General features: G+C 52.3%; 1 protein-coding gene across 1 annotated transcript in view; it reads right to left on the reverse strand.

Moving 5' to 3' along the window:
• KREMEN1 (kringle containing transmembrane protein 1) overlaps window positions 1–22,754 on the reverse strand; it is a 46,061-nt gene extending 23,307 nt beyond the window's left edge. The window contains exons 1-3 of the mRNA XM_069081808.1: window positions 22,603–22,754; window positions 4,960–5,122; window positions 919–1,010 (exon numbers count right to left, since the gene is read on the reverse strand). Of these exons, the coding sequence (XP_068937909.1) occupies window positions 919–1,010; window positions 4,960–5,122; window positions 22,603–22,726 (379 nt within the window). The 5' untranslated portion in view covers window positions 22,727–22,754. The remainder of the gene's footprint in view (window positions 1–918; window positions 1,011–4,959; window positions 5,123–22,602) is intronic.
• Between the last annotated feature and the right edge of the window lie 2,114 nt (window positions 22,755–24,868).

Below are 24,868 nucleotides of genomic sequence, written 5' to 3' on the forward strand. Positions count from 1 at the left end.
TCTGGCCCCCAGGCCCTATATTGATCAGGGCCATATCAGAGCACTGAATTCTCAGCAGTGTGGATAGAAGGGCACTCAGAAGTCAGGTAGGCCAATCCTCTCATTCTGCAGATAAGGGAACTGAGGGCCTGGAGGCAGAGTTCTCTCGGGCAGGGCCAGAAGCAGGTACCAGGAGCCAGCTCCTTTGGCTTCTACCACCACTACCCTGACTTGTCACTGCTGTGTCTTATTAAGCTACTGGGCGTGAGCAGGGCAAGCAGACCTAACACTCCCCTCAGATATGGTTAAATGAGGTCTTCGGTATATAAAGTGAGGTTTCAGGGCCCACAGTTTAACCACTTCATGAAATAAGAAGACCAAGTGTTACTAGCCCATTCTGTGGATGAGAAAACTAGTCACAGAGATGAGGCCACTTGCCCATGATGGCCCCCTTGCCATGTGTGCCGAGAGGCTTGAGCTCATGCCTCCTGACTCTAAGTCTGGGGCTCCATCCCTCTCTCCCAGCTGCCCCAGGCCAGCCGCAAACAGATAAGTTTGGGCCCAGAGCACCTTTTCAGACTGTCTACTGGGATACTGGGGTGTGGGGTGGGGGCACAGTGTGAGCTGCATTCTGAGCCAGTGGAGGGAATGCCCACACCCTGAAAGCACAGGCCCCCCAAGTTATTGATGCAACAATATTCCCAAGAAGGACAAAGAAAACAGCTTAACAGCTGAGACAGAGGTTGAGTGTGTTATCAAGATGGTAAACACTAGAACAGGCCCTGGTGGGAGCTGTGAAAATCTGGGAGGGAGGGTGAGAGAACAGCCCCCTAGTGACCAGGGACCTTCCCATCCATCGCCAGTGCTGGGGGCCTGGCCATGGGCTTGTGGCATCCAGCACGTGGCCCCTGCTCCCTGCCCCCACCCCCATCGGCTTACTCTGGCAGGCTGGGATCTCACAGTATTTCCAGTAGACACCGTCCTCGTGCTCGGTCACATAGCACCAGGGACTCACATCTCCATCAGGATTCCTGTAGGGAAAAGAAGACACAAAATCCCACTGTGGGCCTTGTCAGCAATACTTCTGGCTTCGATCCTTTGGTCTCCATCATCTGGACGCCTCCCCTTGTTGCGAGCCCCTACCAGATGGGGAGCCATGGCATCTAAGCCCGTGGTGGACTGTGTGGGAAGAAGCTGGGAAAGAGGGGGGACCATGTCCATACAATTCCAGAGTCATGAAGCAGGCCTCAGGGAGATGACTGTTGTGGTCCAGCTGGTACCACAGCCTGTACTTAGAGAGGGCCATCCCAGAGTGATGGCTGTCCTCTGCCCTTAGCACACCACAGCTGGGGCATTGTGTTCAGTTCTGGGAACCACATTTTAGGAAGATCGCTGACAAGTGGCAGTGTGCTCAGAAGGCAGACCAGAGGAGAGGCCCTGAGGCCATGCCGTACCAGCACGGGCTAAAGAACCAGGAGCCCTTAGCCTGGAGCAGATGGGCCTGGGTATGGAGAGAGGCTCTGTCAGAAGACATGGAAGAAGGAGTAAGCACACTCTGCGGTGCTTTCTGGGACTGACAGGCGAGTGACAGATGCCCTGGGCCTCGGCATCCTCCCCTGTAACATGGCGGGCCTCCAAGGCCCCTCCCAGTTCTGTAGCCAGGATCTCATGATCTTAGATCCTAATAGCCAGACATGTCCCAGAATGGGATGGGACACCTTGGGAGAGAGAGAATGAAGTTCCCATCACTGGAAGTCTTTAAGGGATGGGGCCACCAGGAAAAGGAGGGACCTGGTCAAGATAGGATGAGATGGCCTCTGAGGTCCCCTCCAGCTCTAAAGCTTTATCCTTCCCTGATGCCAAATCAAGCAGGAAAAGGGGGAATGCCACAGACCAGCTGCCCTGGAGACCCACACTGGGGGCAGGCCCCCTGAGGGTTTGTGGGCTGGGCAACAGGGCCATTTAGGCCAGAACCCTACTTGAAGGCAACCGTCAGGTCAGAATACTCAGGCAGACTACATGATCTTGGCTTTGATTTCTTTTCAGTAACAGTTTCGCTTCATTTTTACGTTCCCTTCAAAGTTACCAGAAACTACGGATAGAAATGGGAGAGTCTGTTGAATGCTGGTCAGGGTGTGGGGGCACCAGAAGCTCTCCCTTCCCTAGTTCCTCTACATGTTTTCCTTTATCCAGACCCAGGACACTGGAAACCTGATCCGCTTGTTGGGCCGGAAATGGGCGCCAAGGCCCTGGAGCCTGGAGCCTCAGAGCAGCCCCTATCAGGCTGAGGATAAGCCGACTCAGGCTGCAAGATAAGCCTGAGGACAATGGGGCCCTTGATTCCTGGGCCCAAAGGCAGGGGCCCTGGCCAGCCCTGCTTCTCCCTCTGAAGGCAATGGGCTACAATCATTCTCAGCTCTCAGACATCTCCAACTGAACAGGTCTATGCTGAAGATAAACAGGGTGTTGGGTGTCTCTGGCAGAGAAATCCAAGCGGCTGGGAGGCATGGAACCTCCCTGAAACGCCAGCTGGAGCCGCCATCAGGTTCCACCCCTTTCAACTAAGGCTTTGCTGAGCTGCATCCTTCGTGAAACCCTTAGAGACAATCCCTTGTCCGTATGTCCCGGGCACCGGGAATGCCATCAGAGCAGCTTCACCTCCAAGAACCAAGGGCACCTGATTCCCCCACTACTGAGGGTAGCGGCTCAGGCCCCACCTGTTCTACTGTGGGATAAAGATCCACCAGGCAACTGTGGGCGGCTCTCCCCTTGTTTGGAGTAGGAACTTGTAATTCAGGTCTGGTGCGGTCAGTCTTCCCCGCACCTGGGGCCGGGGTGAGGTGCAGGGCAGCGGCGAGGGGGGCTGGGGGGCCAGGAGGGTTCCCTAGCCTCGCCACTCAAGCCTTGGGTCTGGCTTGCTGGGAGCTGGTGGGGCTGGCTGTTCCCTTGCACAGGTGGTCTCACTGCATTCTGTATAACAGTTACTGATTAATGGGTCTCAGCCTCCCTCCATGGCACTCCCTGCTTGCTTGGAAAACATCAGGTAAGAGAATAGCCCTAATGGGCATTCAGATTTACTTTCTGGACAGATGAAAGCAGAAAATTGGGGAAGACCCATCTGGCCATCAAGCCATGGCCTAGTAAAGGAAATCAGAGGAAACCGGGGTTGAGGATCTGGGTTCTGCTATCTGGCCTCTGGGAGAGCACTGAGCCCAGGGTGTTGGCCTGGAAGTCCTCTAAGGCCTATTACAGCTCTGGACCATCGACATTCAGGCAACCTCGAGGGCCTGCGGGAGCAGTGAGGACCAGGCAGAGAGGGAGAGGGGGCAGACCACACCTGCCCTGTGTGCTCAGGGCCTGTAGGGAGAAGAGGATCCCCAGAGACAGGAGCCCAGCAGGGAAGTGGGGGCCAGTCCAGGACTGAGTGGCCAAGCTGGTGTAATGGGAATGTAAATTTGGAAGATCTTCCCTGCCCCTAGGCTAAAGTGTACCTGGAGGCTGGGGTGGGAGGCTTGTTTTTCGGTAGATACTTCTTGATTGGCCAGTGAGTCAATAAGGTTGTTACATTCTCTGAGCCAGGAAATATATAAGCTATATAAGCCCTGATGTGAGGCTTTGTTTTGGGGCTCACTTTGAGAAGTGTTCTGTGATTTGATAAGATGGGACTCTGGGAAGCCGTTGTTGAGGGGCCCCCCCCTTTGAAAAACCCAGATGTTGATTTAGTATGGATGTAATGGTTGGACAGTTTGGAAACTGTCTACTTGATCTGTTTCTCTGTCTTGATAATTCTGTCTGTATACTCTGAAGTTTGGGGTGCTGACCTTTTTCCCCTGAACTAGGTAAACGATACATATTTGACTGATTAAAGTAAGCTTGTTAACCCATTTTGAGTTGCTTTCCTTTAACAAAGCAGATCCAAGAACCTGTGTATGCAGCCACCCTGGGGACGCTGGGGTGCTTGCTGATATAGCTGGGTAAACCAGGAGGGTTCAGAAGGCACCCCCAGCAGCCACAGCTTCCCACTTCCGATGGCCTGGGAAGTGCTGCTTCTGCACCTGTTCTAATACTTAAATGCTACAAATTCCTGAGCCATGAATCAAGTTACCAGGGTCTTGGGCCTAAGTACCTCAAGTGCTGGGTGAGTGTGCACAGCTGTGGCCCAAAGCCCTCAGCCTCTGCAGCCCTGTAGGCCCAGCCAATGGGCAAACAGAGCCAGTCTGATTAGGACCAACAGCTGTCCCCAGGCTGTCCTGAGCAGCCTCAGGGCCCAGGAATCCCTGCACGGGGGTGTCCTTCATGGGGCACACTGGACACCCTATCCCTGCTCTCTCATTTGAAAGAGGAACAGTTGCTAGAGGTATCAATGGTCCCATTTTATGGATGGACAAGGGAGCTAAAACCCAGAGGGGTTTCGTGATTTGCCATGGTCATGATGTCAGAAGCAGCATTTGAACCCAGGTCTTCCTGACTCAGAGTCCAGCATTCTATCCCCCACCCACACACGTATGGTATGGGGGAGCCACAGAAAGGGAAGTGATCAGAGACATGAGCAAGGACCCTCTCCACAACAGACTATGGGAGCCCAAGCTGGATGTCGAGGAGGAGGGACAAAGGGCCAAGATGAAAGGGGTCCTTGTGAGCACAAATCCCGAAGGTCACACACAGAGAGGGCAGGGACATTGGAGCTCCATTAGGACGAGCCCCTCGAGTCACAGAGCTGGAACAGAGGCGCAGAAGGAAGGCCTTGCCCACAGCCCCCTGGGGAGAAGGGGGGCAGGGCCCTACACCCACATCCCATGCTTTTCTCATGGACCCAAGGGGCTGCTTCCCAGCTGAGAAAAGAGGACAGAGCTGGAATGATGTCTTTCCTGGTTTCCTGAATGGCCTGGCCCTCCCTCCCCAACTACCTGATCTGCATACCTCCTTCAGACAGGCTCCCATCTCTTCCTTTGCCCTTGCTGTCTGCCCGAGCTCCCTCACCTGCAGTAATTGTGGTCTCCCAGGCCCCCCTCTCCATGAGGGTACTTCAGAGTGTTATAGGGGTGCTGGAAGGTCTCGTTCCAGAAGAGGCAGGCCTTCCCTCCATGCGGTGCCGTCCACTTCTGCCTGCCCCTGTAGTCGACTCCATTTGCAGTAAAACATTCTAGAGGGGAGAAGAAACGAGAGACTGATGCCTCAGATGTGCCACTGCTTGGCTGACTCTGCTGAACTGTGAGTCCATGGCCAGGGGCCGCTGGGCAGCACCTGGGATATGAAGGATGCCCACCTTGGGGCGATGGAGAAGCCAGGGCTGACCAAAGGTGGATTCAGGGGAAGAGGCGGGAGCTGGGATGTGGTGGGGCCCTTGAAATGAACCAGGAAACCCTGATCTGGGAAGAGTTGGCAGCAGACGCTCCTTTGGAATTCTGGGTACTTGGAGGGGGTCAGGGTTCTTGCCAGTGCCTTTGTGTAGTAACTAAAACCAGGTCTCCCAGCTGTAGCTTGGCACTCCCTCCAAGCCGGAGAGGCAGCCCTGACACTTGGATTCAATCAGCCCCTTGCATACAGAAATGTTTCAGAATCCCAATCACACAAGAAGGGGAATGACTCAAATTCTCTGGTAATGAGGAACAGTCCACCCAACAGTGTTGGGGATGGAGGTGAAGGGATACAGGATAAACAGGAGAGAGGGGCTGGGCTAGGGCTCTTCCACCAGCTTCATTCTGTAAATGCCCAGGAGCATCAATCAGTCCCTAGGAGACCCTCACTGACCAAAACAGCAAGGTGTGTGGGCAAGGCCACCCTTGGAGCCCTCGGATCTCAGGCCAATGGGCTTTTATTGCTTAATGTATCGAATCCAGAAGTGTTCATGACAAATACTCAGCAAAGAAACGGTAATAAATGTATTAGCTAAAGTGGCAGGATCCCTTCAAGCCCATCTCATATTGAAGCCTCTTGAAATCAGCCGGTCATAGCCTTAGGTCTTGGCCTCCTCTCTTTTTTGATCACTGCCCTCCTTCTATGACTCCTGGGACTAAAGACCCAAAGATCAGCTGGCTTTCCTTTTTGGGGCCACAGGCTTGCCTCAGCCCCAACCCCATTGGCCACATTCTTCTGGAAAGCATTTCGTGGAGCATTTTGGTCATTCAGAAACTATGTTTGGAAGAGCCCATTTCCCCAGTCAGTACCCACAGGCCGTGCTTTGACTGGAACCACCCAATTCTCTGGGTCAGAAGAATAAGCTGGCTGCCCCAACCATGCCCACAACCCAAGCTATTTAGGTTGGCACAACATTCACACAAAGCCCACCTTCAGTGGGCTGGCTTCATGCATGAATGGAAGTGTGGGCAAAGGGGAGGGATCCAAAGGCAAACCAGGGAGTTGGCTGGTGTCTGAAGGGGCCCTCAGCTGGAGGCCTGCTTCTACTCCCTAACTCTGATGCTGGGCACTTAGTGATGTGTGCCCCTGGACAAGTCACTCACCTCCCTTCTCTGGGCTTCAGTTTCCTCATCAGCAAAGTGCTCTTTCCCCTGGGCGACACTGCCTCCTATCACTCATTTCCTTCTAGTTTTGATTCTATGAACATCATACTAACTGTTGCCCGTCACCACTTTTCTACGAAGGCCAACTGAGAAAAGATGAGGAAAAGCAAAGCGGAGTAAGTGCTGTGAGTTCTGGCGATGTTGGTGTCATCGGCCCATCAGAGTGTGTCGTGGGTACCAGGGGCCTTCCTCTACCCACCTTCTTCTTACTAAGAATCCCACATCACAATCTGAGGAGGAGGCCCTCCAGCTCCCAGTGGTTCCGGGGTGTTACTGGCGTTCTTATCTAGCCCCCCCAGCCCCGCCCCAGGAGGGACCCGACTTGCCTAAGACTGGCCAAAGTCACCATGCACCGGGCACTATGTATGCTGAGTGCTGGGGACACAGAGACAAGACAAAAGAAAGACCGTGGGCACATAAAGGGAGCAGGGCTGTCGCCCCTCTTACCTCATTACCTTCATCACCCCAGGCCTAACTGCAGAACCTCGTGAAGGCTGGGACATGGCTCTCCCCTGCCCTCCACAGCTAGTGCATTTGTCTTCTCTATCAGCTCTGACCCTTCTGGTGACAATGCAGTAGGTGGAACGGCCTGGTAGAAGCCTCAGCTCGGCCACAGGACCTGGGCTTCTGCCACAAGACGGTCTTCACACCTTTGGAAGGACCTCTTAAATCCCTCCTGGTTAGGTATCTGAACACTGAGAGCACAGTCCTGAGCTTCTATCCAAGCTGGGGTGCCCCCCCCCTTCTATGGATTCGGGCTAAATAACTTCTCTATGTAAGAGCCATCCTTCAATGCCCCACGTCTCCAAAGCCCCCGCAAAGAACACTCACTCGAAAGTTGGAAGCTGCTCGATAATACAAGTTGCCTTAGGGGATGGAACAAGCAAGGGAGAAGTCTTAACTCAAAGGGCTTTCTTCCCCTTCTCTGCTGACTCTCTGCAGGTCCAACAGCACCAGAAGTGGGTTACAAAGAACAACCCACGCACAAGAGGCCTCGAGGTAAAAGCCAAGGACAAAGCTCTCCTCTGGGCTGAATCTAATACGGCCACATTCAACAGGGATCAAGAAGTCACCCCGAGCTAAAAAGCAGCTCCCCTCAGGCCCAGGAGAGTCAAGTGGCCTCTTTCTGAAAGCACTGAACAATCTTTTCCAAAATTCCCAACACTGGAAAGTACCCATAAGAGGAACAAAAGGATTTCCTCATCTCCCTGCATTTCCAAAACAAAAATCGATTTCATGACAGAATAGGCAATGAATCTTAGCTGCTGTCATTAGGTGTGGAACGTCCCAATTCTTTATTAGTGCTGTTTTCTACCAAAATCATAATCAGACTACATTAACTAGTATCTCCCAAATGGGTTAAAACATGAGAATTAAAAGATGTCCTTATTAGGAAGGAAGCACCCCAAACTACAAGACATATCATTACATACATATCTAGAATTTTAACACACAAATAAAGTTCACAGACTTTTCTATATTTTTCTGCTCAGGAAAATGAACAGGAATTGCAGGTAGTCTTCAACAAATTAGGGAGATTCCCCAGAGTGGGAATTATGCTGGCCCTTTACAATAGGATTTCTAATACACCCCTGGGGAGGTGGGGAAGAAAAGGGTATAAGCTGGTGAAAATGAGGAGGCTTCTTGGAATGCAGTTAATGGAAATAATCCTGGCTTCAGCCATGAGTGTTGTGAAATGTTCACAAGCTACCTCTCCAAAGAAGATAAGGATCTTTGTGTACATTCTGTATGCTGTCCAAATCACAAAAAAAAAAAAAAATGCAAATATTGAATGATTATAAGTGTTAGCAAGATCCCACATCACTAGAGTTTTAGGCAAATTAGCTCAGTCAGATTGGACATGCTATGTCTTAGAATCAGTTGGGGATGGGGGAATTGCTTTAGACAGGAAGGAATTATCCTAAAAGATGACCGACTGCTTCAGGGGCAGGAGAAAATGAACCCTTTGAATGGGCATGGATGGATGGATGAAACCCAGTCAAGAAAGTTCCATCACAAGGTCATGGCCAACCATGCTTCTCCTGAATACATCCATCTGAGAAAATTCACTCTCATTTGTCTCAGCACTGCGGGTAAAGATGGCCTTCTGATGGCTCCTTGGACCTTTGATGAAGGTCATTTAGTTTAGAATCTGTTTCAAGATCATAAACTTGGAAATTACTTCAGCGGTTATCCAGTCTAATACCCTGGCTTTTCAGATGAGGAAATGGAGTCTCAGAGTAGTTAATAGGACCTGTCCAGGGTCTTTCAACTAGGAAGTGTCTGAGCCTGGCTCTCATACCTTTTGGTCTGGGTTATAGCAAATACCTCCAACAGGTTTCTGGACTTCCTAAAACCTTCCTTTATATCTCTGATGCTCACAACTGGGATTACCCTAAGCAAGTAATTGAACCCCCATGGGCTTGAGTTTCCTCATCTGTAAAATAAAGGACAGGCCACACTAGCCCACCTCCAAAGTCCCTTCCCACTCCAGATCCATGGTGTATGGTATGATATGATCCAGAATCTCTGACAAGGGAGGAATCGATTATTTTTTTCACCTGAGAATTCTATAGTTAGTCCAGGATAAGGAGTTCTTAAACAGGGGTCCATGAACTTTATTTTGTTTTTAATATAGATAAGCTATAGATATGTAAATTTGATTGGTTTCCTTTGCAATCCTGTTTTTCATTTCATACATTTGAAATTCTCTTCTGAGAAGGGCTATGGGAGTCACAACACCAGGAAAGGAGCCAGACACACAAGAGCTTGAGAGGCTTGGTCTAGACAATGAACCAGAGGAGGAGATTCTCCAGGAAGCAAGCTGCATTTTCACCCCATATGAGTAACACAACAAAACATGGGTGAAGAGGGAGGCAACCTAACTCTTCATAAAACAATTCTTCCCTTTTCTTTCTGGAGAGGCATCACAGTCTTGTGGAGTCAGGAGGAATTGTGTTGGAATCCTGGGCTGGCTAGTCCCATCCCTACCCTGAGCTGCCTCCCTTCTTCCCTGGGATGCTGCGAGAGGCTCTCAAATGAAATCATGGCTGTAATGGGCCCTGCAGAAAGCAATGTCAGCTGTTATTTGGGGCTCAAGGAGATGATCCTCTTGGAGGAGGGTTAAAGAGTTCCTAGGTCAAGGACACTCACTCTCTTGGTTGGTCCTTGTTCATCATCACAGAAGCCCGGCTGGAAGGGGTCCCTGAATTGCCAGTGAGTGTTGATAATCGGGGGCCTCGATGGACTGTCACCCACACAGTAGAGCCCATCTTCAGCAGCAAGTGTGTTCTACTTTCTTTAAATATTTAAATGTCAAACCAGCTCCACACTCATATACAAAACATCAACTGTGAATAAGACAAGGGGCTCAGCAAAAACATAACTCAGGCTAAGTATAAAGGCATGGGAGACTGGGGCAGCCAGCTCCAACTCAGGGCCCTAAATAAGCCATTCACTTTGTTGAGGGTGGGAGCCACAAGGGTGCAGAGGGTGGGGTTTGCCTCACCCACTCCCAGACACATCAGGGGGCCCTGCAGGGGTCTCCAGATGCCAGAGGGGCCCCTCTCCTGGCCAGCCAAGACTCCTAGAGTGTCTGAGAGTTGCTATTCAGGACTCGAGCATCCATGGCTTCTAATAAAGCCCCCAGAAGTGGTTCTGGGTTCTTGGGGGCCCTACCACTATGACACAAGCCCTGGTGCCCCCTCCAAGCTGAAGGGGCTGAAAGCACAATGCCCGCAACAGAGCCGACGTCTGCCACCCAAGGATGGACTGGGCCATGTTTGGAGAAGCTGCTCTTTACCACAAGACCAGCCACCAAATGATGGAATTTTTTTTGGCCACAGCAACTCATCAAAGGGTGAGGAGACTAAACTGAGTCTGAGGGAAAACCCATACTGATGAAGTCATGGATCTTTGAAGTACTAAATACAGGGGACGGTGGGAGCTGAAGCCAAAGGACAGGCCCAGGGGTGGGACGTGATGCTAAAAGTTTCTTGGAAAAATGACCTCCAACTGAACAACTCTCTTGAGGCTACACCCAGAGAAGGCCGAGTCCTGAGTCAAAAGGCAGGCCTGCACTGGGCCGGGAAGGGCCGATGACAGACGGCAACTCTACTGAGCTGCCAAGGCCCACATCTGCTGGCTGCCCTGTCCCCTGGAGGCTGCCCTGGGGAGAGAGCTCTGGGCTTGGGAGTTTGAAAGCTTTGTTTTTGAATCCTGCCTCAAACACTTGGCATCTGTGGGACTCTGGGACAAGCTTTTCCCATCTTTGGCCCTAAGCTTCCTCATCTGTAAAACAAGGGGCTGGACTCAATGGCCTCACAAAAAGGACCCTTCTGGCCCAAAACTGTCCATCCTGAGATGTCATGGGCCAGTGCACCCACAGCACCCCTCTGAGAGAACCATAGTAACTTCTCTGCAGAGAAGCTGGACAGAGACAGCAAGAACACCTGACATTTATGAGACGCTCTGCAGCTGCCAGAGATTTGTGAGGGAAGCAGGGGGCAGAGACAGAGCTCCCTTTGTACAGCTAAACAAGCTGAGGTCCAGTGAGGACTCCCCGGCCTCATGAACCCCGCACTCCGGCCAGCCCTCCACCTGCTCCCAGCCCACTGGCTGCTGCCTCCTCTCCTGCCTTTCTGAGCCCTTTGCACATTCTATGTTTTCACATTCCTTTGTCTCTGAAGTCACAGGGTCTTTGATTGGGAGCCCAAGGGCCTTCAGAGGCCCTCTGGTTCAACTATTAATGGAGCACATTGCCCTCGAAGGCTCAGATAAGTGGTCCTGATCTAGTCTTTGCTGGCAGATCACAAATCCCTTCTTCCCTTTTCTAAATGTTCACTAACCATCCCTTTAATAATCAATTGTAGAAAACTGACTGCTCCAAAATTATAATGGCCAAGCTTGAGCCCTCCCCCGCTTCTCTGCCTCTGCACAGTGGGGGGACGTGAGCATGGAACATGACAAAAAACGCACTTTGTGCATATGCTGGCTAGGTTCTTTTTCTTCCTCTGGTTGTATGAGGATAAAGGACAAGTCTTGTGATAAGTATCCTAGGACAGAGCTTCTCTGTGGTTGGTCCAAACCAAGGGTGAGGAACCTGTGGTCCTCATGTGGCCCTTTAGGTTCTCAAGGGCAGTGAAATTTGGGTTCAGTCAGAGGGCATGTGGCCTTGAAGCTGCAGGTTCCCCACCCCTGGAAAACCCTTCATTTTACACTTTATGAGGCTGAGGCCCCAGGTCACCTAGGTCACGTGTGAAGCACGACAGAGATCTGGACTGTAGTGCTGTGGACAGGGCAGCATCTTGGGAGGTCAGTTGTCCTTGCCAGGCTTCAGGAAGCAGCAGTAGAGGCCAGCTCCAGATCTAGGACCCCAGTCCAGCCCCCAGCCCCTGTGGCCTCCCATGGTGGTACCGACGCTGCTCTGCTGTAAGCCAGGCCTAGGAACATGTCTCCTCCTGCTGCTTCTCTGCCTGGAACCCAGGCCCTGGGGAGGAGCTGGCTGCACTGAATGTGGCCCTTGCCATGAGAGATCGCTCCTTCAATGCCGTGAGAGTCAGGATTCCAGCCCTGGCCGTGTCCATCTTTCCCCAATCTTAGTCACAATCTCTCCACACCTTGTTGACCATGACCCAAGTGGTCACAGCCAGAACAACTGAAAACTGGTAGAGACACAAGCCTCCTGTGCTCAGTCTCCAGCCCGGCCTCCTCACTGGTGGCACTTGCAGGCCCCTTGATCAGAGCAAAGGCAGAGCAGGCATTGGTTTTCCTGGCTTAATGCATGAGAAAAGCCAAATCATGCATGAGAGGCTCCTCGGGAGGTCAGGTGAGCACGCCACCAACGAGGGGAGCCAAAGCTGGCCTTGAGCACTGGACTGAGCACAATTGGAAGCCATTGACCAGATTGGTTTTGTGTGATGAGAAGCTGGTGAGATGTGCTGACTGACCACCATGCTGCCAGGAGCGTTCATGCCCATTCTCCCTAGAGGGCTTTCTTGAAATTGGGCAGGCTATCCTTTAACAAGTTTTCTGACCAGGAACTCCTTACTAACAGAGTGGCTGACTGGGGCCCTCAGAAGACTGGCCCATGGGCAGTGATGGGGGCAGGGCCTCTGGCGCTGGAGCTCTGCAAGCATGGCCTTCCGAGCCCTAGACTTCCATGCACAACAAAGATGCAAATGGCACTGGATGGCCCCTATAGATCTGGGAGCAGATTCTAGACAGCAAAGGCCATTTTTTTTTTCTGGGGAAAACCAAAAACATGGTCCAATGAGATGTGTATAGAGCTGAGGCTTTCTCAAGAATAACAGCAGCAGCTGATTTTATACAGTGCTTTAAGGTGTGTAAAACGTAAAATATTTTCAATACATTCTCTCATCTGATCCTCCAAATGGCCGTGGAAGAGAGGTACTGAAGTCATCATTAGCCCCATCTCCCAAAAGACAATAGAGGCAAACACACAGGGGCCCGGCTTGGTGCCATCTGAGCCTGAAGCAGGCAAGGGCGTGGAATCCGTCAGGCTGGCCCGCTGCTGCTTGGGAAGCGAGCTCCTGCACACATACACATCCCAGTGGGGACGGAGCAGCTCCCCAAGCCTTTGAAGATGCTCTTTCAAGTTAACCTCCCCTCCGACCTCCCTCTTTCCAAATCTCTTCCTGCCGCTTGGAACTTGACTGATCCTCAGCTGAAAAGGCCTGTACATACTAGGTGCAGATGGCAGCAGTTACAACCCCTAACCAGATGCTGCAGTCTCTAATTTGATTGAAAGGATATAATTAGACAACAGAAACACTTTAATGAAAGAGCAAAACATGGCGGGAGGGAAGGACGGAAGGCACTTAACTGATGCCAAAACACCCACTGGTAATAGGAGCTTGGAGTCTGGGGAAGGGGATGGGAAAAGACCCTTAAAAGGACAGTCCCCATCCTGTTTACTTCCCCATAGACGGAGGAAAATGGCTTTTATTACTGTAGATTTCCACTGTATTTTATGTGGGAACACTCTGATTCAAACCAGAAGGGACTTCAGGGGGACATCAAAGAAAAACAAATATGGCTTCTGTGGTCATTATTAAAAATATTTTTACCAGCCCAATAATTTTCTTTGAAGATGAATTTTTATAGATTGAACAGCAGCAAGTAATTTCCATACCGGCACCGGATTGGCCAGTAGGGACTGGTGGCCCACCCCAGCCTAGAAGACAGCCACCACTTGGCTGCCATGTTTCTCAAGACTCCACACAGATACTTCGGATGACTTCTGTCTGTTTTAAGAGATCAAAAGTAGTTTTTTAAAAATCCAGTCACGTTGCTGATGGTGACACACTACCCTGACTCATCTTGAGACACTGTCTCCCCAACCCCCACACACACAGTAGGGGGTGGGGGGAAGGGAGGAGGGCGCCCTGTAAAAAGCCTTCAAACACATCGAAGGGGCTGGAAAACCAAGAGGCAGAGAGGCCTGAAAGGAGGGGGCAGCTACTGAAGCCAGTGACACTTGAGGCAGGCATTCATTCCGTTTGGGAGCTGGGGAGCACCCCTCCAGCCCACTAGAAGCAGTGCCCCACCCTTGTGGCAAGTCAAACAATCAAAAGTTTAATGCCCGGGCTACATGCCAGGGCTTCAATCAGTGACAGTAGAAAGCAGGGGCTGGGCCCCAGCAAGTGGGGCGGGGGGGGGGGCGGTGACCTAGAGAGGATCCTGATGCCCATGGGAAGGAGGGATGGACGGGACCTTGCATGTCAGGAGTCTGTCTATGAAAGGGCACTGCCTACCACCCAACTGTGCACCTCCTAGAACTGCTCTGGTACAAGTCCAGACCATGGAGGAATTTGCCTGGAGTGAAAGAGGATCCCCTTGTGGGCTGCAAAGCCGCCTGGCTCCTTCTGGGAAATCGAGGGGCCCCTTTCTGACAAGCTCTCTTCTCTTCTGCCCTCCCTCTCCCTCCTCCCTGCCATCGTCCCGACCCCCAGCCCCCGAGAGCTCCCTTTGTCTGACTGCTGTTCATCTCCAGACAGCATCTCTGGCTGCTCCCCGTCCCCAGCCCCACACAGCTGTTCAGTGGCCAGGTCCCCTCCCCACCCTCAGAACTTTCTTACTCATCCCATCCCCTCCTGATACCACCCAGGGCCAGCCCTCTCTACCATTGCCTAGCTTCTCAGCTGTCTCCCTGTCTTTAATTCTCTCCCCAGACCTGATCCATTCCTGGGACATCCAAAATATTGTCCACTGAGAAACCTAACACCCCATTACCATTAATGTAAGTATAGCTCTGATCATGTTACACCCCACTCAAAATCCTTCCATGATCCCCCAGGATCAAATGAATTATGTCTAAGCTCTTTAGCCTGGCATTCAAGGCCTTCCATGAATTGGTCCCAGTCAACCTCTCCATGACTTAATTACCCATACTCTGTGCCGCTAACTAGACTACTCACTGCTCTCCCAAATACCCTATATCTCCCACCCCCAGCCCCCTTGGAACTTTGCTCTTTCCTCTATCTGGAAGACAAGGCCTCAACCTATTGAAACCTCAGACATTCTGTATTCAGGGCAAATCAGTCTACTGGCTTTTTCCCCCATAGAAGACACATTCTCTTCTGCCTCTGTCCCACTTCCCCCACCCCCTCCACTCCAGCCTGGAACGCACTTGCTCCCTCATCACTGCCATCTCCTGGGATCTCTCCATTCAAAGTTCAGCTCAAAAGGTCCCTCCTACAGCAGGTCTTTCCCAAGCTCTCCAATTCTTGGCAATCCCCACCCTACCCTAAAAAATTAATTTTTGTCTATTTTATGTGGACTTAGCTATATAGATGTTACACTTACACACACATACACACACACACCCACCCAACAGAATATAAACTCCTCGAGGGGAGGGTCTGTTTTCATGTTTGTCTTTGTAGTCGGACTTGGAACTTCCAAGCTGAGATGAGTTAACCCTCACTACTTGTACTGTCTTAGACAAGTCCCTTTCCATCTCAGAGTTTCAGTTTCCTCATCTGTAAAAAGAAGGGAACAGCCTTGATAACCTTTAAGGCCCCTCCAGCTCCAGATAGGTGATCTGCTCCCCAGTGCCTCACAAGTCAGGCTCCCCATCCTGGAAGGTCTCCATCCTGCTGAGGTCTTGGGTGGGGGGGGGGGAACCAGATCTGACAGCTTCCTCTCCCCAGTTCCATGTGTTCTGAAGCCTACTTTGCCCGACTCTGTCTAAAGATACTTGGACTCTGCCCTACATTCTTGTCATTCACATACTGGCTTTATTCTGTCTCCTAAACTGTAAGCTCATGGAGGGCAGGCATCATGTTTTCAGTTTTTATTCCCTAAAGTGCTTAGTGCCATGCTTTACACATACTGAACACTTGTTGAATGAATGATACGTGAAGAGGCTGAAGCTTGGGAGAAATGAAGGAGAAGGAAGGAGGGAGAGGGAGGGCCAGGGGCTCCCCTACCCTTGGCTCCCCAGAGAATGTTCCCTGGGTGTGTCGTGTATAGATTCATCTTCCTAAAATCAGACCAAGGACAGGAAAGATAACTGGAAGAGAGCCCTCGGGCCGGAGGATCCCTGAGGTTGGATCTAAGCCCCTCCTTTGAGAGAAGATGAAACGATCAGGATGTGTAGGGCTGCCCAGGCTTGAGCAGAGCTCAGACCAAGATGGAACCAGATCTACGAGTCAATCAGTCGTAAGCACTGATTCTGGACGGGGTACTGGGGATACAAAAAGACAGAAGTGGGGCAGCTCTGGCCCTCAAGGCGGGACATAGGGAACGGGGAGCCAAGTCCCTGTACATCTATGTCTAGAATGAATCCAAGGTGATTTGGGGTCACCCCAATACAGCTGAGGGGAAGGGAGGAGGGCTTAGGAAGGGCCTCGGCCTGAGACAGCCTAGAAAACCTGTTTATGAGCATTTCCAAGGGGGCTGGGGTGGGGGGGAGGGTGTAGCTAGAAAATGATGCACTTCCCTATTCTCCTAGTAACTAGGCAGGGGACAAAAGCTGTGTACATACACATACACATACACACATACACACACATACACAGAGAGTTGAGTGTTTTGCATTAACTGTGTCCCATAGAACAAACACAATCAATTTGGTATGTCTGAAAGTTTCATTTTTCTGGCAAAAAAAAGACTTAATTAAAACAAAATAATCCACCATAATGATCACTCTGCTTAGTGTCGAATGACAGAAATGGCGATATGAAATCTGCCTTAGAAGAAGTGACAAATGTTTCTCTGGATGGATTTCTCTTCTGGCCCCCAGAGCCACACCTGCCATCCCATCACAGCTGTGCCCATTTTGGCCCCCGACTTGGAATCCGGGCTCCCCACAGGCTGCCTGGTCAGGCATTCCTTCTTCCCCCCTCTAAGAGTGTGGTGGGCCCTGGATGTCCGTGCTGCCATCTCAGAGGGCTTTAGCAAGGTGCCCCTCCTAAGTAGGCTGTGAATGCTCTGGGAGGTGGCCTGTTGGGCAGCCTTGAACATCCTGGCTGTGAGATCCTCTAACGGATCCACCCTCTCAGGGTGGGGCCACTTTCCACCCAGCTTTGCCTGCACTGCTGGGGGTGGCCCCTCAGCTGAGGGCTCCAGACAGTAAGGAGATTCCAGGTCAGCCCTACTCCTGGACTCTTCCAAGCTCATCAAAAGGTTGGCCCTTCCCTGATCACAGGAGCCAAAACCCAAGGCTGGTTTGGAGGCCTCAGCTCGACCTCTGTTTTAATACTGCAAAAGGCCCACCCCAGAGCATCTCTGATCACCACAATTTCCTAGTTGATCTGTTTGGAAGAGAAGCAAAGAAACATGGCGATGTTTCAACCCAGCATCAATAAGGCTGCATTCACACTGACTAGGAGACATTAGCTGCCCCGGGCAGTCCCGCTGCCCCAGGCAGTCCCGCTGTCGCTGAAGTCACACTGTTCCTTTGGGCCAGGGCACACTGGCAGTCAGGTCCTCCAGGAGCCTCCACTGTCTCGGGGTTACTGCTCCACACAAAAAACCCAGAGGCCTAGTTGGAAGGCCCTGACATGCCATTTCCACCAAAGTCAATGAAGCAAACATTGACATGCCTACCGTGTGCAAAGCATCCCGTTCGATGCTGAAGTCACAGAGAAAAACTATTTAAAGAGTCCCTGTGCCCCATGAGCTTTCATCCCACGGAGGGGAAAGGACACTGCACTGATGATACAGATGGGGAAACTGAGACCCTGGAAGGCTACATGCCTTGTGCCAGCTCACACAGCTTGTGGGATCTGGAGGCAGAGCTAGTGGTCTTCTCCCTACTTCCCATTTACAGAAACTGAGATAGCCAGGTGGCACAGCCAATAGGAATAGTGGCAATGGCAACCATTGAGACAGCACCTACTATGCGCCAGCTACCTAAAAGCCCCACTGGGACGCAGCTGCTATTATTTTTACAATCTGCACAAACCAATACAAAACCATGTCAAGAAGGAGAAACCTTAACCCTTGGGATTGGGAGGGGCATCCTGAAAGAAGCCCAGGAGGGGAGAGAAGGAAGAAAGAGCCAGATACAGGTCATTGTCTGTGCAAAGGCAGAGCGGTGGGAAATGGACGGCCTGCATGAAGGATGGCTAGCAGCAGGCTGCTGGCCGAGATGGCCATGGCCCCCGGCTCCCTGTGCTCTCCTCATCATGGCACATGCCTGCCCTGGTGCCAAGAACAGAAAGCCTCTGACCTTGGTCCTGCCTACGGGAGCAGCCAAAGACTACAGCCCAATTTAGGTTTTCCTAAAAATGGACACAATTCATCACAGATTCTGGCTTTTTAAGTTACTTAGAGCCAGAAGAAAAAACACCCAGAGCCCCCGATGCTTGAGCAAAGCTTCACTTTCCGTCAGCCCCAAACCACAGGCACAGGGGCCTGGGATTTTCGGTTCCTAGAGAGCGGCCTCTGGCCTTCAGGGAGCTCACACTAAAACCAGGCTGGGCACTGCCTCCACCAGTTCTGATCACCATCTCTCTGCCACTATTGCCATGGCTAAAAATGCATCCCCTGGTGGCCAATGTCACGAGAAGTGTTGGGAGCTGGGCCTCAGGCCACAGACCTGCAAGTAGGTCACTGGGGCTGCTCTCTGGGCCTTTCCTGCCCCAGTCTGTGCCCATGGGTTGTCCCCACAGCCTCTGTGCAGGGGGGTGTTGGTGGCTCTTTTCTAGGACATGAGGCCTCCCTCTATCTGCACACCGAGGCTCTGTGTGAATCGAGAGGCCCCCTACACTCAGAGAACTTAGGTTGGACTCAATTTGCTCCCACTGGCATCCACAACAACAGTCTGATGCACACATATACCATGATTGGAATCTCACACAGTCACAGACTTGGAGCTAGAAGGGACGTCAGGAGTCATCGAGTTCAATCACCTCATTTTACAGATATGGAAACTGAGGCACAGAGAAGTGGTGACCTGCCCTAGTTCGTGACTTCACTGCCTAAGATCAGTCAGCGCAGGTTAGCAGAACTTGCAGAACTCGTCTCAAGCCATGTGTAGCCCATCACACTACCACACTGGATCCCACAGTGGGGAAGCAACCGGCCTTGAGTCGCCCAGGTGGGATCACGGGGCCAGAAGGGTCCAAATCCCTAATTTAACAAGGAAGGAAACAGAGGTACAGAGAAAGGAGCAGCCAGTCCAGGACTCTTCCCACCACATGGCACTGTCTCCCATCAGCCCTACACACAGTCATGCAGACCAATGGGTTTGTCCAAGGTCCTACAGATATTAAGGACCCAAGCCAGAACTCCAATCCAGCGCTTGTGGGGGGCCACCGCCTTTCTCTCTCCATGCTGCTGGCTGGGCAGCTGAAGGTGACCAAGAATAGATTCAAGGGAGTTCAAATGAGGTGATTTCAGTGGTTGACTGCATGAATGTGACATGGCGTTCAAGGCTTGTAGACCTAGTGCTGGAAGGCACCCCAGAAGCCAGTGAATCCAAGCCCTTCCTTTGCCAGAGGAGGAAAGGCAGGACAAGAAGGTAAAGTGTTTCACCCACAGTCACCCAAGCAGTAAGAGGCCGAGGAGAGATTGGAAGCTGGGTCCTCTGACTCAAGGTGTTGCTTTGGGAGTGGCAAAGTTCCATCTGCCCACATGTGAAGACAAGGCAGAAATTCAGGAGGGCACCTGAGGCACGTGGTCTGTGCCAGTATGCAAAGCAGCAATGCAAAACGCAAAAGTGAGAGCAGCCCCTGGAGGAGCTCTCCACGGAGGCGTCCAGATGCCCAGAGCAGCCAGCTGCCCGCCTCCCCGCCCGCTCTTTGTTCCTCTCTTCCCCTGCCATCAGATGAGAATCAGGACAAAATGAGCAAGCTCTGCCTTCCTCCCTCCCCATCATTCCTGAAGGAGGGGGAAGCTTGGAGATCTGGGGCTGGCTAGGCACAACCATGAGAAGTTAGCAGAGAGGGGGATGAGCTAACTGCTTTTTGAAAGCCAGACTTCAGAAATGCAAACCACCAGTAGTTTAAATATTGCAATATTGTGCAGAACCTAAGCACTGAAATAATTTTTTCCATCCACAAAACTTTGAGAAAATTATAGTATCAAAAAAAATAATAAAATGATGCATTTGGCAGATCCTCAGTGAGACTTTTTTTTTTTAATTGAAATGGAGTTTGGAAAGTGGTGGGTAGCACAGGAGGTGATGTTCAGACAATTGGGTCTCTTCCTGGAAATGTGCTGGAAGAAGAAAGGACAGTGAAACCCTGAGACTTGTGTCCTTGGTGGCAGTGGCACCATACACCTTCAGAACAGGTGCTTTGGAGGCGAATCAGGGACGATGGGCTCAGGCCTGGCAGGGCCCACTTCTTGTGGCTCATTTATCGGCCTCCCCCCCCAACTACAGTTCTTTCCTCCCTCAGAAAGGCCCCAGGATCATATCACATAAGAACTCAGTTTATCTGGTTTGAAACCAAGCAAGTCTATATCATTGAGGGATGAGTGCCCATCTGGTCAAGCAGTGCTTACCCAGGAGGATAAGAGCTTCTATCTTGGGTCAAAGGGGAGCCCAGGTATTTTCATCCTTCCCTCTATCCCACTGATACACCCAAGACCACATAGAAGGAAATGTGAAATTAAGGGTTACCAAGTTACTGTTCTGTTGCTAAGTCCCGTACAAAACAAAACTCCTCAGACGTGTCACACATAACATACATATAGAATGTTAAAGCAAGAAGGGTCATGTGGAACAATGCTCATTTTACAGATAGGAAAACTGAGGCCCAGAAAATCAACAAGAGGTGTTTCCTGAACTTTCAGGAAAGGCAGTTGATCCTTCACCACCATTTTCTGATGGTCAGGGATTCTGAGGCATTTTCAGCTGTCTTTATATTCACAGGGCCTAGCTCTGAGAGCCCCTGGTCAATGCTTGCCGAGTGACTGATCGTTTCATGGGTTGACCAAAGTGGTTTCCTTTCTAAAAGTTTGGAGCTAATGAGAATCTCACAGCATTCTAGAAGGACTTAGGAAAAACCTGCTGGGCACTGCCCTACTTTGTCTTGCTATTAAATCCCTGATTTTAAGTATCCTAGATCAGAGGAAGGAAGACTTCAGTTCTCCCCCTCCGGAGGGCTCCAGATGACCTTTCCCCCCATCCCTTTAAAGTGCTCCAAGGTGAGTGTCTAACTTCCAAGTAATTTGCAAATAAACACAAAACAGCCCCACATTCCATCCACACCTCTGGTCCTTTCACCCCATAAATTATTTTGATGGAAGGAAGCGTGTCTAACTCTCCCTTTCACCTTTGGGTGCCCCACCTCAGAGCAGATTTTGCCAGACACAGGGCTGGTTCCCTTTACCCTAATTACAGTGAAGTCCGACTGGAGCAGGTCCTACTCTATCTTGGGAAAGTGACAATCAGAGCTCAATACTGCACATCTGTCCATTAGGCTGAAAATCCCCCAGCCCAGGGCCCCTCCTGAGCGCTGGCCACAGGCTGCCTGGCACCTCATGCTGGACCGCTGTCCAGCACCCCTTCCCAGCAGTCTGCCCTTTGGGGGAGGCTGACAGAGTTAAGGGGACTTCAGGCACTGCCACTTCGGACAGAGGCTGCCACTCATATTTCTGGACATCATGCTCTATCTCCTGGCAAAACGGGGTGTGTTCCCTGACAAAAAGCGCCACACAAGAGGAATCTGGCTTCCTCTGAAGGAATAAAGTTACATAAATGCCAGCGTACCGGGCTGGGAAGGGCTCCAGAAAGCGAAGGAGGGCCAGCGGTGCCCGGGCAGGGGCTCACAGAGATGCCCTTGCCAACTTCTGCCGGGACCCCAGCGTTCCGGACAGTCTGACCCGCAGCTCTTGCTCAGATCTGCTCCAACAACCTCAAATGCAGACAGTACAGTGTAGGCTGCAAACCCAGACTCACTCTGTCCTCTGCTCCCTCCCTGGTCCCAAGGGCTGGAGTCCGAGGACCCAGGACCAGATCCAGGAAGCCCCTCACCTCACCCCAGCCCCAGAGGGGAAGGAGGAAAGAACACTGGCTTTGGTGTTATTTTAGGGTCACAAATCCCAGAGAGGGAAAGCCCCCCCCTTCCCTAGTCCACCCCTCTCCCTTCCCGGCTGAAGATGAGGAAACTGAGGCTCAGAACAACCGGGTGCCCTGGCCAGTGTATCCACATGCAGATATGCCATGTGAATGTGTGTGTGTGTATATATAAACTAAGTATACCCATCTGCACACCTATCGGTCTATGCACTTTATACAAAGTATCCACACACACTCACACTGATACATCCTCCCCCCCACACACACCCGCACGCTTGCTGCCAGATCCCACGCCCAAGGTCAGTCCCGCGGGCGGTCACTGCCGGACAGGGGCAGGCTACGGACCCAAGGGCTCGGACCCCGGACTCGGGGCTTCCCCCGCCCCAGTCAAACTCCCAGGAGCCCCGCGCTGTGCTCTAAGAGCTCTTGGTCTGGCGTCCCGCTCTCCCTCTCTGGACCTCAGTTTCCCCTCCTGTAGAAGCGGCCCCGGGCCCCCCAAGCCCTGCGGCCGGACTCGCACTCTGCGGGATCCGCCGGGGGAAGGGGGCGGGGGACCCCACGCTCCGAGCTGGCGCTCGCGGGACGGGTCGCGGCGCGGTCACTCACCGGGCGCCGGTCTGGGTTCGGGTCCGGGTCCGGGTCCGAGGCCGGGTCCGGGTCCGGGTCCGGGGCGGGCGGCCAGCGCCAGCGCGGCAGAGAGCAGGGCGAGGCGGGCGGCGGGAGGCGCCATGGGCCGGTCAGTGCGGGGCCCCGGGGCGCGGCCCGGGGGAGCAGGGGGAGCGCGGGGAGCCGGGGCCGGCCATGGGAGCGGGACGCGGGGCCCCAGCACTCTGCCCGGTCCGGCCCCGCCCCGCCGGCCCCCCCCCCCCCCGCCCCGCCCCCCCCGTGCGGCCCCCCCCCGCCTCTCCCAGCCCCCGCCCCTCCCAGCCCCAAGCACGCCTTACCCCTCCCGGGACCACGCCCCCTCCCGCCGAGGGGCGGGGACGCTCAGTCATAGCGTCATAACCCCGCCTCCCCGCCCAGGGAAGTCGCCCACTTACCCACTCACCCAGGGAGGAGTCGTCGCTGCCTCTGGAATGGAGCATGCGCACTAAGGTACTGCAACCTCTCCTCCAAGCCCCGCCCCTCCGCCTTCGAAGAACCCAGTAGGGAGGGCGCCTGGACTCCGCCCTCTAGGAGCGAGCGTCTTCGGTAACCGCTCCTGTCATTCGCTCTTCTAAACTCGGGAGGAGGTGCTGGTTCTCTGCCCCGCCCATCATACGAATGAGTGCTTGTAATTGGTCCGGCCGAGGAGGAGGGGCGGGACAAGCAGGTGATGGGGAAGAGAAAGGAAGGATGAGTTAGCAGGAGCCACCTGGAGAGAGGCTCAGAGGCGGGGAAAGACTGCTCTCCCTTCACCCCACCCAAGGGGCGCCCGAGCGCAGGATTAGAGCGTCTGTTAGGGTTTATCGTACGGGTTGGGCACTATACGAAGGTGAAACAAGCCTGGCTAGTCCTCCAGGAGACACTTAAATGAATGGATGAATGAACAAACTAATAAACAGATAACAAACAATAACCAGCATCGATCCAGCGCTTTAGGATCTGCAAAGCGCCCTGGGTCACATAGCTAGCCACAGTCTCCGTCTGGATTTGAATTTGCTTCTTCCTGACTCTATCCGCTACGCCATCGCTCATATTCTAACTGGGGAGATGGACTATCTAGGCAACTATGAGATTGTGCGAAATCATTACGAGGTGGTAATGGGAGGGAGAGCACTTAGAGACCGTCAGGTATCATCTATGCATTTTACAGATTGGGAAACTGAGGCCAGAGGGGTTAAAACGTGAGTTGGAACCCAATGACGTCTAGTCCAGCCCACATAGAAATACCCTCTACACCGAAATCTGGGGTCAGCCAGCTGCAGCTCGGACATCTCCAGGGACCAGGAGCTCACTAAAGTCTGGCAGTCCTTACCATTTGGGGGTAGTCCAACCAAGTTGTCTGGTATTCCTTTATCACCAGTATTTATTAAGCACTTACTATGCACGGGGCGAGCACTCTGCTAAAACCCTGGGAGTACAAATACAAGCCCCTGCCCTCAAGGAACTTACATTCTAACAGAGGGCAACAGCAGGTAAGAGAAAGCTGGAAAAGGGGCGCTTCTCTTCCTTCAGGGCTCAGTCCCGGTGCCACCTCCTCAGGGACGTCTTCTCTGATTCCCCGAACACCCCTACCAAGTTTACACCCTCCTCAGTTTTGCCTAAAGCACTTGGTCAGGACCTCTGCTTTGCCGCCGCCACTCCCCACCTAGCAATTTCTTTATATGGCATAGACACACCCCACTCGTCAGGAGTCTGATCTACTTTTGCAAAACGATTCATCCCTTTGGAGCCGCACAAGCCCCTCAGTGGAAAGTAGATAAAGAAACTAAGATGAAGCCACAGTAAGTGGTCACACAACTGAGGTCATTCGCAGGGGCTGGATTTGAACTCAGAGCCCGCTTGTCTCAGTCCGCCAATAAACGGGCAGGAATCATTTCCTTCTTTGCTCTAGTGTCCTTCGCAAATGAGAGCGTAGCTGTGAAGCGCTGCGCACGGCGCCTTGGCACTCAGTAGGTACTATACAAAAAGTTCATTCTCTTTCCCTTTCGAGCACCTAGTAGGTACAGAACCTGGCACACAGTCGTGCAATGAGTATTTATTAAGCTAGTGCTATGTGTCAGGAGATATATTTGTGCTAAGCATCGGAGATCTAAAGAAAGGCTCAAAAGCCCCCTGCGCTCAGGGGAAGTCCTTTCTAACCTGGGCCTGGGAGCTCCCTGTAGCCCTTCCAGGAGACACGCTCTAGAAATAGAATGGCGGCTTCTCCATGGGTGATAGTTTTCCTCGG

The sequence above is a fragment of the Petaurus breviceps genome, unplaced genomic scaffold (genome assembly GCF_028583685.1).
Source record: "Petaurus breviceps papuanus isolate PSGF00001 unplaced genomic scaffold, PetGlider_PUasm1.0 99, whole genome shotgun sequence".
Classification (NCBI taxonomy): domain Eukaryota; kingdom Metazoa; phylum Chordata; class Mammalia; order Diprotodontia; family Petauridae; genus Petaurus; species Petaurus breviceps.